At 53.8% G+C, this 16,489-nt stretch overlaps 5 protein-coding genes across 5 annotated transcripts; 2 read left to right on the top strand and 3 right to left on the bottom strand.

Moving 5' to 3' along the window:
- Positions 1–235: 235 nt before the first annotated feature.
- On the bottom strand, positions 236–2,756 carry MRS44_009176 (uncharacterized protein; the record flags this gene model as incomplete). Its single annotated transcript, XM_046273885.2, has 3 exons — positions 236–852; positions 902–2,588; positions 2,673–2,756. The coding sequence occupies 3 exons, from the start codon at positions 2,754–2,756 to the stop codon at positions 236–238; spliced, it is 2,388 nt and encodes a 795-aa protein (XP_046132645.1).
- Positions 2,757–4,466: 1,710 nt separating this feature from the next.
- On the top strand, positions 4,467–5,705 carry MRS44_009175 (uncharacterized protein; the record flags this gene model as incomplete). The annotated part of the gene is made up of 1 exon (XM_046269808.2): positions 4,467–5,705. The coding sequence occupies one exon, from the start codon at positions 4,467–4,469 to the stop codon at positions 5,703–5,705; it is 1,239 nt and encodes a 412-aa protein (XP_046132644.1).
- Positions 5,706–5,804: 99 nt separating this feature from the next.
- Positions 5,805–6,415, bottom strand: MRS44_009174 (uncharacterized protein; the record flags this gene model as incomplete). Its single annotated transcript, XM_065621199.1, has 2 exons — positions 5,805–6,331; positions 6,385–6,415. 2 exons carry the CDS (start codon positions 6,413–6,415, stop codon positions 5,805–5,807), a joined length of 558 nt encoding a protein of 185 aa, XP_065477271.1.
- A 1,789-nt stretch (positions 6,416–8,204) lies between these two features.
- MRS44_009173 (uncharacterized protein) lies at positions 8,205–14,637 on the top strand (the record flags this gene model as incomplete). The annotated part of the gene is made up of 2 exons (XM_046272758.2): positions 8,205–8,750; positions 8,806–14,637. The coding sequence occupies 2 exons, from the start codon at positions 8,205–8,207 to the stop codon at positions 14,635–14,637; spliced, it is 6,378 nt and encodes a 2,125-aa protein (XP_046132642.2).
- Positions 14,638–14,881: 244 nt separating this feature from the next.
- On the bottom strand, positions 14,882–16,051 carry MRS44_009172 (uncharacterized protein; the record flags this gene model as incomplete). Its single annotated transcript, XM_065621198.1, has 1 exon — positions 14,882–16,051. One exon carries the CDS (start codon positions 16,049–16,051, stop codon positions 14,882–14,884), a length of 1,170 nt encoding a protein of 389 aa, XP_065477270.1.
- Positions 16,052–16,489: the final 438 nt, after the last annotated feature.

Raw genomic sequence — 16,489 nt, 5'->3', positions numbered from 1 at the left:
TATATCAGGAACGCCGTTTCCCGTCCACCACGAGCTAGGGGGGGTGCTTTTAGGGCTCGGTGGGTATCAAAAGCACCGTATACAAACAAAGAAAAAGTATGGTTTCGTACAGGCGAGGCAATAGTCATTAGAGAAATGGTGGTGAGCCGTCGAGGGTGATGTAGTTGGAGGGGTGGCCCTGACATGATTATAGGGCAGAGAGGTTGAAGGGAACACGAGAGAGATGGTGCAATTACTAGTGCACGACGCCCTCTACTCCGCCGAGGAAGCGTCTGACTCGACCGATTTCGAGTTCCTCGTGTTCGCTCTCGACGGCCTTGAGTAGACCGTCGACCACGGCGTCAACCTCGGCCTCTTGGACACCGGTGCATAGCGCGACGACGCGGCGGTATTTGACCTCTACGTCACGGCTTCGTCCCTTGAGAGCCGAGACCATCTTTCTTGTCATGTCACGACGACCCTGGACGGCATTGACACGGGCGCGAAGGACTGCCGCAGAAGGAAGAAGGCCCTCTCCACTGAAGCCCCCACCAGAGGTATCGTCGGCGGCTTCGAGCATGGCCGACAGCTCTGTCTCCCATGATGACGAGGGGTTGGGCTGCGAGGTACGGGATTGTTCCTGCATAAGGCGCACTTGCTCGTCCTCGCGGGCGTGTGATAGGTTGGCCACCTTTTGTCGAGCCAGTTGTTGCTTCTTGAGTGTGGCGCTGAGATGCTCGAGACTCCGTCGGGCTTCGCCGAGCTGTGTTGATGTTGTGCGGAGGGTGCTGTGGAGAGTGTCAAGAGAGGCCTGTTTCGACTTCATCTCTGTTTGGAAGGCTGAGCCAGTCTCGGTCAGGAGGTGAGTTATCGCTATGGAGAGTTAGTATTGACTTTGGGCCAACAGAATATCTTGACTTACAGGCAACGATCTCATCGCTGCTCTCCCGACTTCGCTGACTTGACCCGGCAACACCATTCTTCTCGACATTGGCCTCACCATTGGTCTTGTCCTCGGTGCTCTCGCCCCCAATACCAAAGTCAACTGGCCTCAATCCCACCTTATTGGGAATATTCGGGTCAGCGCCAACCTCCAGCAGTTGTGAGATGATGCTTCGGTTTCCAATCCGTGATGCAATGTTCAGGGCGGTGTCGCCGGCGCTGTCCTGGGCGTTAACTATCTCGCTCATGAAGCGCGCAATGCCCATCTTGGGAATGGTTGATTGTTGGCTGCTAGGAACGTTGCCGTTGGCTTGTGTGTTTTGACTGTTGGGAACGCTGCCCTGTCTCACCACCCACTCCAAGAGGCTCTCAAGGTAATATCGGCTTGCGGCATTGCGTCCCTTGACTGCGCTAGTGACCGCAATATGATGGAGAACCGTTCGTCCCTTTTGATCGCGAGCCTCAATTGTACCACCCAAGACTTCGAGGAGATCGGGGAATGACCCATGGTCCATAGAGTTGGTTACTAAACAGGCGCGCATTAAAGCCGTTTCCCCAGAGGCGTTCACACGGGCTGGGGAGGCGCCGGCAGCAATCAGAGCGCGGAGAAGAGGCATGCGTGCGAGTGTGGCTGCCCAGTGGAGCGCTGTATGGCTCTGCAGATCAATGGGCATATCCAATTCGAGGGGGGTAAAGGTGCGGAGCATGTCGTGCTTGGAGGCATCGGTGGTGGCAGGCTCCATGAATAGGCCCATCAGCATGCTGCGCTTCATCTCGACGTCGGGCGACATCTCATAAGGCAGAGGTGGTAGGGGTCCATTGCCTTCTTCGACGGGTGATCGATCCTGAACGACGCTTTGGGTGTAGACAAAGGACTCATTGGGTTCGGTTGGAGATCCTGGAAAAGCCGCGGCGTATATATCCATATTCTGACCATAAGCACTGAAGCTATCGGCGGGCGTCATCGTCACACGCTGACGTTTTCGAGGAGGTTCGGGCTCGTTCAACTGCATTGCGCTGGCTTGTTGCTGAGTCGAATAGGCCGAGTCGACCTGCTGGCCATAGTCCGAGGCAAAACTTTGCTGAGAGTTACCGGGGAAATCATCACCATTCTGCATCGACGGTTGGCGACTGAAGCTCGGCGCTCTCGTAGGGCCGTTGCGACTTCGAGGTCCTGGAGAATCAAAACGGGCTTTGCTGATGGCAGCGACGGCATGAGAAGCGGTGCTGGATATGTTTTTGAAAAAGGTTCCCGAGAGCCCATTCGGCCTTCCATCCGCGCTCTGGTTGTACATGCGCTTGCGTTGAGCTGCCATGGCCTGCTCCTTTGTTGGTGTATTGAAGTCGCCTCGACCAGCAACACCACCATCCTGGCCCATGTCATAGGTCAACAGCGGTCGCAGTAGCTCCTCGACTCCGTACTGGCGGCAGACCTGAACACCACGGTCAAATGTTATCCAGGTGCCCTGATATTTTCCATAGCCTCCTTGGACCTTTTCGTGCTCGCCCGTCTGGATCTCCTTTTCGAGGATCTTGGTTCGCTTCCCCTTATCGACTCCGGCAACCTTGAGGATCTGCGTGGCATTGAGCCATGAGTCGTTGCGACGGCGCATAACAGCGATGTTGTTGACCTCCATTTCGTATACATCGACGCCCGAGTAGGATGCCTATTTCCAAATTGTTCTTGTTAGTGATCGCATAGTCCGGTAGGATTCTGTGGAGAGTCGCGAAGGATAAAGGGTGTTGCGTACCGAATAGATCTGGGGTCCTTCAGGGTCTCCATTATAACCTCGATGGAAGGAGGCGGAGAGGCCGGATTGCGATTGTTGACTCATGTTGAAAGATTGCTGCGATTTTTGCGATGCCGAAGGCATCTTTTGTGAGAACGAAAAAGTTGCTGAATGCTGTCGTCGTTGACGGCTAAGGGGACGAGGTATACGAATTGAGTCGTTGAGGGCGCAACAGCATCAGCGCCAATGCAAGGATCGGTCGAAGGGGTACGTAGAAGACGTCAAAGGCGGCAAGAGAAGGACGATGAGAATTATACAGAAGAAGAGAAGCGCCTCATGAGGCTGGAACCGGGATTCTGGGACTGCCCATGCGCCTGTCCGCCGTCGAGTTTCGGAGGTTTTGTGCGCTCGAAAAACTGGTGGTTGCAAAGAGTTGAGATGGAGTCGAGGCGAAATGAGCTCCTCGAGATAGCCTGCGCTGCAGTGGGCCGGGCGGAGTTGTGCAGCTGAGGTTCAGTGCAGAAGGGGTCCGAGGTACCTGAACGAGTGCCCTGGAAGGGACCTGCGGGGGTGCTGAGGGGGGTGCTGTGAGATGACAGCTTAGCGGGCGACAGGTCGCTGAAGTGTAGAAGCTGTAGCTGCGAGTTGAAATTGCTGGTGCTTGATGAATGTGACTTGGTCAATCGTCTGCTCCTTGTACAGATCAGAGAAGGGTTGGCATGGATGGATTTAATTGTGCGCGGGATCGTAGATGCACGTATGTTCTGTACCTGCTCAAGCGACGGCGCTCGTGCTCGTGTTAATTACATGCACGTCAAAGTAGCCGACTGCTAGGTTGTGCTCACTTGCATCGAGTGGAATCGACAGGACAGGACGAGATGCGTTCAATTAATCGAGACGTGTCGGTTTCGTGCTTTCGCGTCGTCGGGGAACGTGTCTCGCGCTCTGGGCGCGTAATTAACGTGCACCCCGCTAGTTGAATGGCCTCGACTGGTGATGAGGCCCCCCAGCCGGCCCATTCCAGCGACCACCGCCACCTACTGTTTCGAGTCGGCTCACCGGGAGACCATAGTTGTGCAGACGACCATGGTTTATGACGCTCGCGGTCATTTGCCTCGAGGCCATGCGTGAATGGTTGAAGCCGCTAATGCAACCACTTGTTGCGACCAGCAACAGTCCTGGCCAGTCTTTGGTGTGGAACCACGTGGTGCAAGATGCACACGGCATCCAATGTGCATAAAACTTGTGCATTCATTTGTCGCGTGTTGCATGTTGCACAGAGCACTGTGACTTGGACAATGTTAAGGCGGAGGAGCCAAGTTTGTGCACCACTGTGAAAGTGACACTGCATCTAGGCAGATGAGGTCAGGACAGATGCACTTTACGGCGTGCCATAATAGATATGATGAAAGTGATGCTCCAGCCCAGCACTCTCGGAACACACACCAGAACGAATTCATGGATAACCTCATCACGAAATGATAAAGGGCTATACTAAGGCTATTGTTCAATTCCTTGTGCTAGCTACACCCAGTATCCTCCTTTCATCTTTTTCATGCCTCCAGCTCAGTATTGTTCTTCACGGCGTAAGTGGTGAGAGCAACGCCTATTGCCGGAGTTTTTCCGCATCCAGCTTTGATATCAAAAATCACAAGCACTGCAGAGCTCCAAAGACCCAGTCTGATTCTATCGTGAGCTTAATTGCACATCTTTGACATGGCAATCGTTCCTTTGCGAACTTGACTTATTGTCCTGCTTTAGGGGCCTTGCGCCTCCATTTAATTCTTCCTCTCCTCCCCCGTACAAACTCTCACAATGCCTCGCCCAAACGCCGCCATTCCCGACTTCCTCCCACCTCTCCATCTCTACCGACACCTCCTCCGCGAATGCTCCTACCTCCCCCCTGCCTTCTCGCCCACTATCACTTCGTTAATACAAACTCGATTTCGAAATCACCGTAGGAATCATTCGATGAAAAAGAAGCACCGCGCCAAAGCCAGCAATGCCCTGCGCACATTGAGAGCGGCCAACTGCGGGGACAGACCGTCCATGGAAAAACTTATCTATCATGGCTTTGGAAGAATGGGCTTTCGTAGAAGAAGCCTGGTTACCGATTTTGTGCGCCCGGAAGGCCCCAACGACTCGGATGCATTAGAGGCTCTCATTGATGGGAATGCTACCAAGAGCAGCGCTGGGAAGACTGACAGTGCTGCTGCCAAGGTATCGAAGGCATTGGATGAGCAAGAGGGGTCCCCAAATGATATAGACGCAACAAGCAAAGTCGCAAGCGAGAATGTAGAGGAACAACGCCCCGCGGGTCGATGGAACAACAAACCAGTACACATCAGAAACGACTTTTACGAGAAGTGGGACTTGGACAAGGTCACAAGGCTCCTTTCATCTCAGCGGGATTTGCAAAAAAACAGCAATCTTAGCTGGCTCAAGCGCAAAATCAAGGGCCTGAACCCGTCGGGGGCTATCCCTAAAACCAACCTCTGGGGAAAGCCACTCGCCGAGAATGTTGTCCGAGCGAAGGAGGCTCACTTTTGGCGGAGAGCCATCAGCAAGATGATGGTCCCTTTGAGCAACGGCGAATGGGAACTTCTTGGACAGTTGAGCAAGGGCGCACAGGAGCAGGGCGAGTGGAAAGTTCCCACAAGACGACCAGCCGCGAGCCCTCTACAGGCTCCTGAACAAAACACTTTGTCGAACTGGAACTGGGAGGCCTATGCGAGCCTGCCCGCTTCCAGGGTTGAGCGCAGGCCGAAAAAGAGCTCTTTCGTCAGGCCCGAGGGAAAGGACGAGGAACCGTACCAAGCACAGCTCAAGAAGCGCGAGATTTCACCACGATGGTTCCGCCGAGCATATCAACGAGCATGGCAGTTTACACCAAAGATGGACCAGGATCCGCGGACGCTAAAACACACTTTTACTTGGGGGACTATCAAAAAGACCACAGTCTGCGCATCTAATAGGCAGCTTTCTATCTTTGATGGTGTCGACAGCCACGGCCGGATGATCAAGCCCAAGACCGAGAGTCCTTCTACTTCCTGAACCGAACCATCAACCCAAGCCGCGGATCCCGCGCGTGCGGGTGATCATCTAGCGATCTAGCGCAGTTGCGCGGTCTATATCCAATGCATCACGACTCTTCTAATCCGTCAGGTTGGCCAGCTTGTTCAAGCCATCGCCATCCACGCGCATGCCAACCCAGTCGTTCATCGCATAAGCGCCGATGCTCTCATAAAACTTGATGCTGGGCTCATTCCACTTGAGAACCACCCAATCAAGACGAGCTCCCTTGATAGCAAGGACCTGCTTGGCCAGAGTGCTGAGCAACTTCTTGCCGTATCCCTTGCCGCGTTCCGACTCTCGCACGAAGAGATCTTCGAGGTAAATGCCTGCGCTGGACCGCCACGTGCTATAGTTGTAGAAATACAAGGCCATGCCTACGGCGACGCCCTCGGGAGAGAAAAGGAGCAAGCATCGGGCAGGTCGAGTTGGCGCAATTGGTTCCGTGTCGGGGATGATGGAAGCGTCGACATCAGGTGAATCGGACGGCGCAAACGCGATGGTGGCCTCGATGCTCTCGACGGTAGCCTTGTTGGCATCGGGCTCTTTCTCATAGTCGGCAAGCTCCTGGATAAGCTGCACGATTGTAGGCGCATCTAGGAAGAGCTCTGGTTAGCATGGCATAGCTTCTAGAAGGATCTCTAACTGAGGGGTAGCTCACCCTCCTTGCGCGCATGTCGAATTGTCGCCATTGTGTACGATTGGGGATCTTTCTTGTATAGAAAAGCAATTATACTCTCTAGATAGAATACAAGACGCGCGGATCGAAAGAATAGCGATGGTTAAAAGTTTAAATCGTGTTGTAAACCAACATCACCAAATTTATCCATGGTGTTTCGACGTCTTTGGTGGGGCAGTATGGAGTTTCTCTCAGTGAAGGGCGCGCCTTCAAGATGGTGGGGTCTGGCTGCCCGGAGTGGGGGAAACGACCCGGGATCCCGAGTGCCGGGCCTGGTTCCCCGGGGTCGGAATTACAACCAACCGAGCCTTGCAGCTCGTCTATCACGATCTCTGAGACATTGCCATCTGTCTTTCTACCTCACAAGGCCTTCTTAGCTCTTCTCGGACATAAACCCGAATGAAAAAAGTCAATTAACGCGCCCTTCCCAATTAAACCTGTCTCTTCCTTTCACTTTACACGTGCTCTTGGGTGACACCTTTGGTGGCGTGCATAGTCTCTGCTGAACACACCACATGTGAAATGAGGAATGAGATGGCGCCGCCAATGAGGCTGAGAAGGCAATAGTCGCTTCGGTAGTTTTATCCCTGAACTCAAAGCCTCGCGCGCCGAGAGTCATCGGGTTAGAGACCCGTTGGCTGTTCTCGACCGTTGGACGCGTAACGGTCCTAGATATCTTGACTTCAATGATTGAAGCATGCGACCCATGCGTTACCCCCATTGCGAATCAACAGCATGCATGGTGCTACTTGGTGGGACCCTTGAGATATCGTACTGCCGATACTATCTATCTCCTATTGCGGTTGAGAGCCCAGGCCTCCTCACTCTCCAGGCTGAACACTCAACTCAGCTAAACCCATTAACCACCACACCCAGCCAGCCACTATCACCTCGCATGGCATGCATCGCCCTTTGAGGCCCGTTTAGGAAATCAATGTCTCTGCCAAGCGGCATGGCTTGCCCGGGATAAACGACGACTATCCAAGAGCGGCCCGTGAGAGGCGGATCAGTCCGCCGGGGGCTACGCAAGCGCCCTTCCGCCCTCAGGAATCCTGGGGTCGATCGGCCGAGACCCTCCAACTCCACACCGCGTATCTAAGTGATAGTCGCTCTATAACCGCCACCGTCTGGGATCTTCTGAATCCAGCCCAGCCACGGCAAACTCACTCACGCGGGATATCGAGAATTGAGCAGCCGCTGTTCCCGAACGAGACCTTTACACCACGCAAAAGTCCCACAGCTACCCCCCCTCCATCTACCTTGGAGCTCCCCTCCTTGCTTGAAGCCGATTGCGCGTATGCCTCTTGGTGGTTCAGCTCCGTGCCGTGTATGGCCATGATGAAGCTAGTGACCCGATTTTGTGACAACCAGCTCAGCCAAGCAAATACTCGAGGGATAGCTGAGAATGCACGTTACATCAAGGAAAGGGAACGGGCGAAGATGGTGGTGGTATAAAGCGCATCGTCTCCTCGAGCAGTTTGGGTTCTTGGATCTAGACTTCAGAGCTCCTTCTCTCGGCTTGCTTCACCTTCTCAACCCTCAATCGGGATGTTGGGATTACGAAAATCTTTTGACGGTACGCCTTTCTTGTATATCACACAACCTATACTCTGTACAAGCTTCCCTAGTCCCTCCGCCACTCCAACACTGCATGTCCCTTCCAACTCAAAGTGGTCCCTCTGTCCTTCAAGAGCCTTATTTAACGTCCAATCCCTCCTGTAGCCAGAAGAAAACGCCACTCCTCGTCTTCTTCCTCTCTCCGATCTGACGCACAGGAGAGCTCTTCCTCATCACGAAACACAATGGACGCCCTCAAGCAAGGTATCAAGGACTCCCTCCCCTCCTTGGGAAAGGACAAACACCACTCCGATGTGTCTATAGCCGTCACTGAGACGCAAAACTCCGACAATGAGAGTGACCGAACCACCGTGGCATCCGACCGAGCCTCCCCCGAGGTAGAGGTCATCAAGAGTTCGACCATGGCCACACCTACCAAGATTATCGCCAAAGCCAATGGCACAGTCACAACAAGGACTTCGACCAGCAAGCTCGAGCACTTTGACCAGTTGACCGAAGTTACAAGGACTGTCAAGAAATTGATAGTCCGCCTCGATGACTATGACGAGTCCTTTGTCACCGAGATGGATATAAGGGACTATCTCCAATACATTTCGGATGAGCGTCTTATCCACATGCCCCGAAGAGGTAGCGACTGGGACACTGTTCTCAGTACCGCTCAGTTCTTTGGCCTTCAGGTTTACACCTTTGGCCAAAAGATTGAGAAGTTTGTTCACGGCGGCCATGCCTCTGTATCGGCTGCCTTGGCCAGTTGCCAAGTTCTCCTTGAGGTGTGTCACGCAAATGCTCGAGCTCAACCTGAACATCATACTAATTGTTACCTAGATTGGCCACAACCAGGCCAGAGCCCTCGTTCCAACCTTTATGGCTCTGTACGAGCTGGCCATGCTCCTCTCCAGCGTCGCCCGTATCCATGAACTGGAGTACATGCCACCCCACATCAGAGAGGCTGCCGCCAATATCTTTTGCGATCTTGTCTATCTCGTCGGCTCTATTGCCAGCCACTACAAGCAGAGAATCAGCAGCCTGAAGCCTGGCTCAACTATCTCAATTAGCCTTGACACCGCCTTTGGCAAGCAGATTGATGAGATCTGGCAAGCCAAGGAGACACTCTGCGACCGCGTCTGGTCTTATAAGCTCGGCAACAAGGGCTTCTCTATCAGCCTCCAGTCTGTCCGCCGACGACTTCAGCCATCAGCCAAGTCCTCTGTCAGAAACTCTCTCTACGATGAGGTCTACGAGCACCTTGACCGCTCCGAGGATACCTGCAACTGGATCAAGGGACGTCTTGTCCACTTCCTTGGAAGTAACGACAAGTTCCTCAACATTACTGGCTCCGCGGGCCGTGGAAAGAGTGTGCTCGCCGAGTGGGTTGGCGAGAGACTTGCTCGTCCCCTTGACCATAGATTCTACACTGTCCTCAGCTACAACTTCCCATGGGACTCGCCCAAGGAGGCAACGCCCCTTGCTTGTGTCAAGAGCTTCCTCTTCCAGTTGCTTGAGCGCAGTGTGGGCGATGTTGCTCTCTACGAGCGACTTGTCCAGGCTTTTGAGATCTACTCCAAGACTTCAAATGCTGGAAACCTCGAGGCCACTCTTTGGGATACCCTGCGCACTGGGCTGCTGGCTGCTGAGCGCGCAGAGACTTCCATTGTCCTCTTGACTGATGGCTGCGATGAGATGTCCGAGAAGAACGTCAAGGAGTTCCACCAAGCTCTTCGACGATGTGTCGCCGACCTCTCGCGCACGCATGTCATTACCTTCTCCCGACCCGTCGCTGCCCTCAAGGATGGCTCCAAGGTCTTCGAGATCACCCAGAAGGAGGTTCACGAAGACATCGAGTCTCACCTTAGGCAGACCTTGTCGAAGTCTATTCACTACCGCGACCTGGACGTCCGGGAGCGTGAACAAATCATTGAGAGCTTGGTAAACAAGTCCAAGGGCAACTTCCTCTGGGCCTTCTATGTTGGCCGTCTTCTCAACCGAGAGAACTCTTGCGATGCGTTCCGTGCCAGAAGCAAGGGCGTCAGCTCCGAGCTCTCTGATGTGATTCGCATCGCTGTGGATCGCTTGGACCTCCAGAAGAATGAGATGTTGCAGCATCTCCTGTCCTTCATGCTCATCACGGAGACCCCTTTCGCTGTTGAGGAGGCTGCTGAGCTTTTTTCTACAGACCTTCACAAAAAGGCCATTAGTGCCACTGCCCTCAACATCTCCAAGTTCGTGACAGAGCATTGCAGTGACCTGCTCATCATCCGCGGTGGCCGTCTTCACTTCCGCAACTCGTATGTCCAGTCATACATGAAGAGCCTTCTCGGAAAGTCGCTGCTATCCCACAAGGATGCCCACATGCAGCTGACTCTTAGGATGCTGCTCTATGCGCGTCTTACCCTCGGCGGCGACCATGAGCTTCTCATTGAGGAGCTTGAGGACTCGGCTGTTGATGCTGTACTCCGTCGACACCACTTGATGGGCTATGTCATGCAGAACTGGGTTGTCCACTTCAGACAGGCTGGCTTTGTCGTTTCCAATGGCGAGATCAGCCTGCCAAAAGGATTCCGTGACATCTTCCCCGATTCTGTCATGTTTGCTCTTTTGGAGCGACCATGTTGGCGCAGATACCACGGCCACCAGGATACCATTGAGCTTCATGAGCTTACTCTCCGCATCCGAGAGACCTGCTTTGGCAAGGAGCATGTTACTGTCCTGCAGAATCTCATCACTCTTGGTCATGTTCACGTCAAGTACTCGACAGCAGCTGATTCTTCCATCGTTGGAGCACGATTCTTCTACCGCGCTGCCAAGCTGGGAGGGATCATCCTGTCCAAGACGAGCGTCATTGTCAGCTCTTGCACCCATCTGTTCCTGACCTACACCGAGACCATTGTCATCACCGAGCACACGGAGATTGTGAACTACCGTGAGGAGATGATTCGGGTGTGGATCACGATTTGCAAGCACAAGTATGGCCCGTCGAGCGACGAGGTCATCACCTGGTACGAGAAGCTCGCCAAGCTGTACATCAGCATCAAGGAAGAGTGGCGCGCCACCGTTGTGTACAAGGAGCTCTACGAGATCATCGTTGTCCGCTACGGCAAGAAGTCTCCCGAAGCTGGTCGCATTGGCGCCTTCTTTGGCACATTGGACATCGTCCTCAAGGGCGAAAAGGGTGGAAAGGAGATTGGACAGCTTGAAGAGTTCATCTTTGAGACTAGCGAGGATCTTGAGATCCACGATCATCTCTGCATCTCCATGATGATCAAGCTGGCCAGGTCCTACTACTCTTGTGGCGAGATCTACCTGGCTGAGAGGCTGTTTATCAGCCTCTGGCGACGCATCTCCATCATCGGCCGAGTCAAGGCCAGTGTTGAAGTACACGTTGCCAAAATTCAGATCGCCCTCGAGTACGTCAGGTTTCTCCGTGAGGTGAAGCGCATTGAGGAGGCGACCAACATTCTCATCTGCCTCTGGGCTGAGTATGAGCACTACCACTGTGAAGAAGAGACCCTCATCGTCTGGATCAGAGAACTTGGCAAGACCTGTAGGAGCTTCAGTCTCTTCAGCATCACGCTCTCCATCCTGACCAAGGTCTGGGGCTGGTTCAAGAAGAACGGCAAGACTGAGAATGAGGAAGCTCGTCGCACTACTGTTCTTATCACCGAGGTTGTTGAGGAGGTGACTGAGACAACCATTACCAAGAAGACAACCACCACAACCACGACTGAGGTGACAGAGACTGTGGTAAAGGAGATCTACGAGACTCATTATGAGCGCTGCAAGAAGACCAAGGTTGACCGCAGCTTCTTCTCTGCCTGCATGGCCCTGATTGGCACATACTTTGAGCATCAGAAGTGGTCTGAGGCTGAGACTATCATCAAGCGAACTCTTGAGATCACCTGGAAGGCCATCTTGAGCACCGATACCAAGATTACTCTCCACGAGCACTCTTCCCGAGAGTGCATCCTCGTGGCTCGACGCCTTGCCAGGTGCTACCACTACCAAGGCTTCTTTGAGAAGGCCGAGCACATCCACCTCCGCATCTACTACGCTTGTCTGGCTTCTCTTTCACTGGAGGATGAGCGCCTTCACGAGTCTCTTCACGTTCTCGTCGAATTTTACGAGAAGCACCACCGCCACGAGAAGATCATTGAGCTCTATATTTCGATGTTGGATCGATACAAGAAGAAGCTGGGCCACAGCCATCACCTGACGATCAAGACCTTGTACTCGTTGGGCTACCACTGCAAGCTGATCGGCCACAAGGATGCTTACATCTACTATCGCGAGATTGTCACTATCCTCAACAAGGACATCAAGCACTGCCACCACGATGCCTTTGAGGCTGCTCAGTACCTTCTCCGCCACTACTACCACCGCCACATGTGGGTTGAGCTGCGAGACATTTCTGCTCTCATGTGGCAGACCGTCATCCACCACCGTGGAGGTCTCATCGTGACTGAGGAGCTCATCACCGAGATCTACGAGAGGTACACGTACGTGCTTGAGATTCATATCAAGGTCGAGTTCTCTGTTCTCTACAAGATCTCGGTCGAATACAAAGAGGTCGTGACTACTGTCTGTGGAAAGGATTCTCACGGCTTTATTGTGGCCTTGATCGCCTTTGCCAAGATGTGCGAGAAGAGCGAGAAGCATGAGCATGAGGCTGTCGACATCTACGAGGAGATCATCAAGAAGACGACAACTACCAAGACTACTACGACTGTTGTCACCGAGACCACAGTGCACACTGTCAAGAAGCGACTCTCCAAGCTGTACGTGACAATCATCACCTCGGGCAGGGAGACCAAGAAGATTCCCCTGGATCGAGCTATCCTGATCAGCATAGAGACCTACGAGCATCTCAAGCTCACGCTAGGATGCTGGCACGAGGAGACGCTTCGTCAACTCAGGGATGTTGTCATTCTGTACCACAAGTGCAACACCAAGGAGACTCATACCAAGATGGTCAAGCTTCTCGAGGTTTCCGTCATTGAGATCATCACAACTCTGACTGTTACCACGACCCTGTTTAACGCCGCCATTTCGCTGGCCTCTATCTACGTGAGCGTCAACCTCACCAAGCAGGGCCACGAGCTCCTCCACCAGCTACGACATCTCATCATCTTCCGTGAGGGCATGCCGTGCAGCGATATCACGCTCAAGCTTGACATCCACGTGAGCAAGCTGGTGTTTGTCTTCCTGAGCGCCTTTGAGCACGGCCTCTGCAGCAAAGACTGCGCCATCACTTACTCGGAGATTATGGCCTCCATCATGTTTGAGTCTCTCCTGTACGAGGAGTACTCTCGTGTCATTACCCACGAGAAGAACATTGAGATCATCCTCGAGTGTGGTGCCAAGCTTCGCTGCTTCTGGGAGGAGCACCAGCGCGTCCAGCTCCTGGCCATCCTCGACAAGAGGCTATTCCAGCAGTTCAAGACCGAGTACAGCCTGTACTTCAAGGGCGTCAGCGACGAGGACGTTCGTCTCTTCTACCTCGCCCTCCTCTCCGAGCTCGGCAAGGACCGCAAGGCCACCAAGATCGACTTTTCCCTCCTCGCCGTCAAGGCTGGAAGCGCCAGGGTCAAGACCCTACTCGAGGCTAACGACTTCCACTGCGCTAACCAGCTCGGCCGCATCGTATTCCGCTTCGCGCAGGGCCAGAAGCTATACCAGCGCCCCAGCTGCATCCAGTTTGGCTACAAGCTCGCCGAGTTCCTGGCCGGCATCGACGTGCCACACCCTGGTGCCAAGGATGAGAAGATGCGCAATGACCTGCTGACGACTTCTCGGGAGATCATGGCCGAGGTGCTTGCCGCGTTCCGTGCTGCTGAGATTGACTTTGTCAGCCTGCGCTTCGAGGATGTCTCTGGTCTTATTCGTCTTCTTGGTGCTCAGCGCAACTGGGATGAGCTCGAGAGTCTGCTCTCCCGTCTGTGGCGCTCACGCGAGCAGATGCAGCGATCTGGTGGCTGGTCTCCCTCTACCGTGCTGGACATTGGAAGGCTCCTCATTCACGTCAAGTATGCCCGCGGAGATGTCTCTGGTGCCATTGACACGGCCGAGCTGCTCTGCTACAACTTGCGACGCAGCAGAGGCCGTCTCGACCTCGAGACTCTTGCCTTTTCTCGTCTCCTCGCTGGTTTGTATACCTCCTGTGGTCGCACAGCCAGCGCCATGTCGATCCACGAGTCTGTTCTGCGCGAGATGGGCTCATGCTGTCACGGAAACGAGTTTGGCGAGGCGTACCCGGACCGCCAGAGACTCATCACCGAGGCGAGGCTGCATCTCGAGCTACTAAAGGCCTCGCACCATCAGCTCCAGGGCTGGACCAAGCCGGCGATGGAGTTCCGCGAGCTCCACGACCGTCTGAACAATGGCCTGGGTCTTGGCCTCCCGGCGTTCGAGAAGTGGTGCGGCAGCGCACAGGACAAGAGCATCGAGGGGGAAAGTACATACCCCCCAGCGACTGGCGGGTCCAGAGCAACGTCAAGCAGAGCAGCTCGACATGGAGGAGAGGGTCGGGTCAGCACCGGCCGCAAAACGGGCTGGATGTCGTGCACACGGCGAACCAATGGTGGCTGGTGTACTGAACGAAGATCAGGTGGTGTCCGAGCGGTTACGTCTGTCGTTACGAACTGTGGTTTCTTGCTGTACTAACATTTTGTCCGAGTATTTGGATCATGTCGCTCCTTGGAGATTTCATAAGTTTTTCGAGTATCTAAGTAGTTCTTTTCCAGTAATATGATCGTCTATACCCTAATCTTACATCTCTATTGTGATTACATGAACGTAGAGATAGGAGCATCTCTCCATGAGCTGGCACAGGTCTATCGGATTATATGAGTTTGTATGTCACCTATAGAGTATAACCATTATGTATATCATTCAATATCGATTGATCTTAGATGGCTAGGGCAGCTGCCAGTCCCATCAAGACGCCTCCAATATGAGCTGCTGTTGAACCAGCGGAATTATCAGCCGCCGATGGTGCCGCAGCGTCGTTACTAGATGATGCAGCGGCGGTCTCGGAGTCAGAGCTATCCGAGCCTGAGGTTTCAACAGCCGAGGCCTCAGTAGTCGAGGTCTCAGCAGTCGAGGTGGCATCCTCCATGGTGGTTGTTTCTGCGTCGGATTCGGTCTTCGTCTTGGTGGCACTGGAGATCTCCTCGCTTTCGGTCGAGGCTTTAGTTGTGGTCTTTGAATCCTTGGTAGATGTCTTGGTCGTATGATCGGTAGTCGTCTCGCTCTTTGCAGTTGTCGTAGTAGTCGCTCTAGTCTTGGTACTAGCTGTAGTTGAACTCTTTCCATCATCTTCTTCAGCAGCCTTAACCCTCTCCTTGACCCATCCCGCAACGTCATCGGTAAACACGTCAAAGTAGTTCAAGTGCGTCTCTACCACGTCTCCCTGGGCGCAGATAGGATCCGTATCAACGCAGTAGTTGTGTAGCACATCACCGTACTTGGCCAGGTTGGCAAGCTGGTCGCCAGGACGAGGGAAGAGGCCGTCCTTGCCGGCGCCGCTGAGGACATTGTAGGGCTGGTTGGCTGTGTGGCGCGTGTCTCCAAAGATCATGGCGGCGACGACTAGAAATAACCTGTGAGTATGGGACTGTGTTAAGATTGTAGAATCGGGCTTACTCTTGTTGGCTGGACGAGTCTTGGGATCCAATCCCTTGTTAGGCTCCTGCACGCAGTCTTGAAAAAAGACGCCTCCACCACCACCGAGGATATCACCAACGACGTGGCCTCCCTGCGAATAGCCGCTCACCACGAGCTTCGAGTCGGGGCATTTCTTGTTGTACGCCGTGATCTGCTGGATACCATTCTTGGCGCCCTCAAAGACCGAGCCGCAATACGGCGCCTCGAGGGGATTGTAGAACTGAATGTCCTCGTAGTCGCAGCTATCTAGGCCGGAGCAGATTGCGCCGGCAAGCTTTCCCTGGCGACCCGGATAAGGCTCGTTGTTTCCCTTGGCGAGAAAGATGTGGACATCCTTGCAGTCTGTGTCGCGTGCGGCATGGCCTTGAGCGGTGGCCGCGAGGACCAAAGGTAGAGCGGCGGTTGTCTTCATGGTTGTTGAAGAGGATGAAGTTAACGAGCGAGAAGTGACGACAGGACGAGCTTCGTCGCTCAAACAGAAACTCGTTTCATCAGCTCGGTTCAGCTGGTCCAGGATCCCATCCCCTGGGGAGCAAGCCCGGGTTTTAAGGCCTGCATCTGTCAAGATGGGACGATCGGTCGCCAAGATGCAAACCGCCCAATGAATTCTTCAAAAACTGCAAAACTTGGTTCTCGTTCCTGCGTCACCGCCTATCAAAGGCGACTTGAACGAGGAAATGCCCCGTCTGGGCGGGTCTTTATCTTTCGGACGAAACCAGTTTGACAGGTTTAGCTTTGGTGGTGGAGCAATCCAGGGGGTTCGTTACGAGATTTCGAGGTGGATCGCAATCAGGTTTATCAGGGCTCGGCGATACCGGGCGGCAATTGAGTTTGGAAAGATTTGTAGTTC

The sequence above is a fragment of the Fusarium solani genome, assembly GCF_023522795.1.
Source record: "Fusarium solani strain SB1 chromosome Unknown bctg00000005, whole genome shotgun sequence".
In the NCBI taxonomy this organism is placed as follows: Eukaryota; Fungi; Ascomycota; class Sordariomycetes; order Hypocreales; family Nectriaceae; genus Fusarium; species Fusarium solani.
This window is presented reverse-complemented; position numbering and strand designations above follow the sequence as displayed.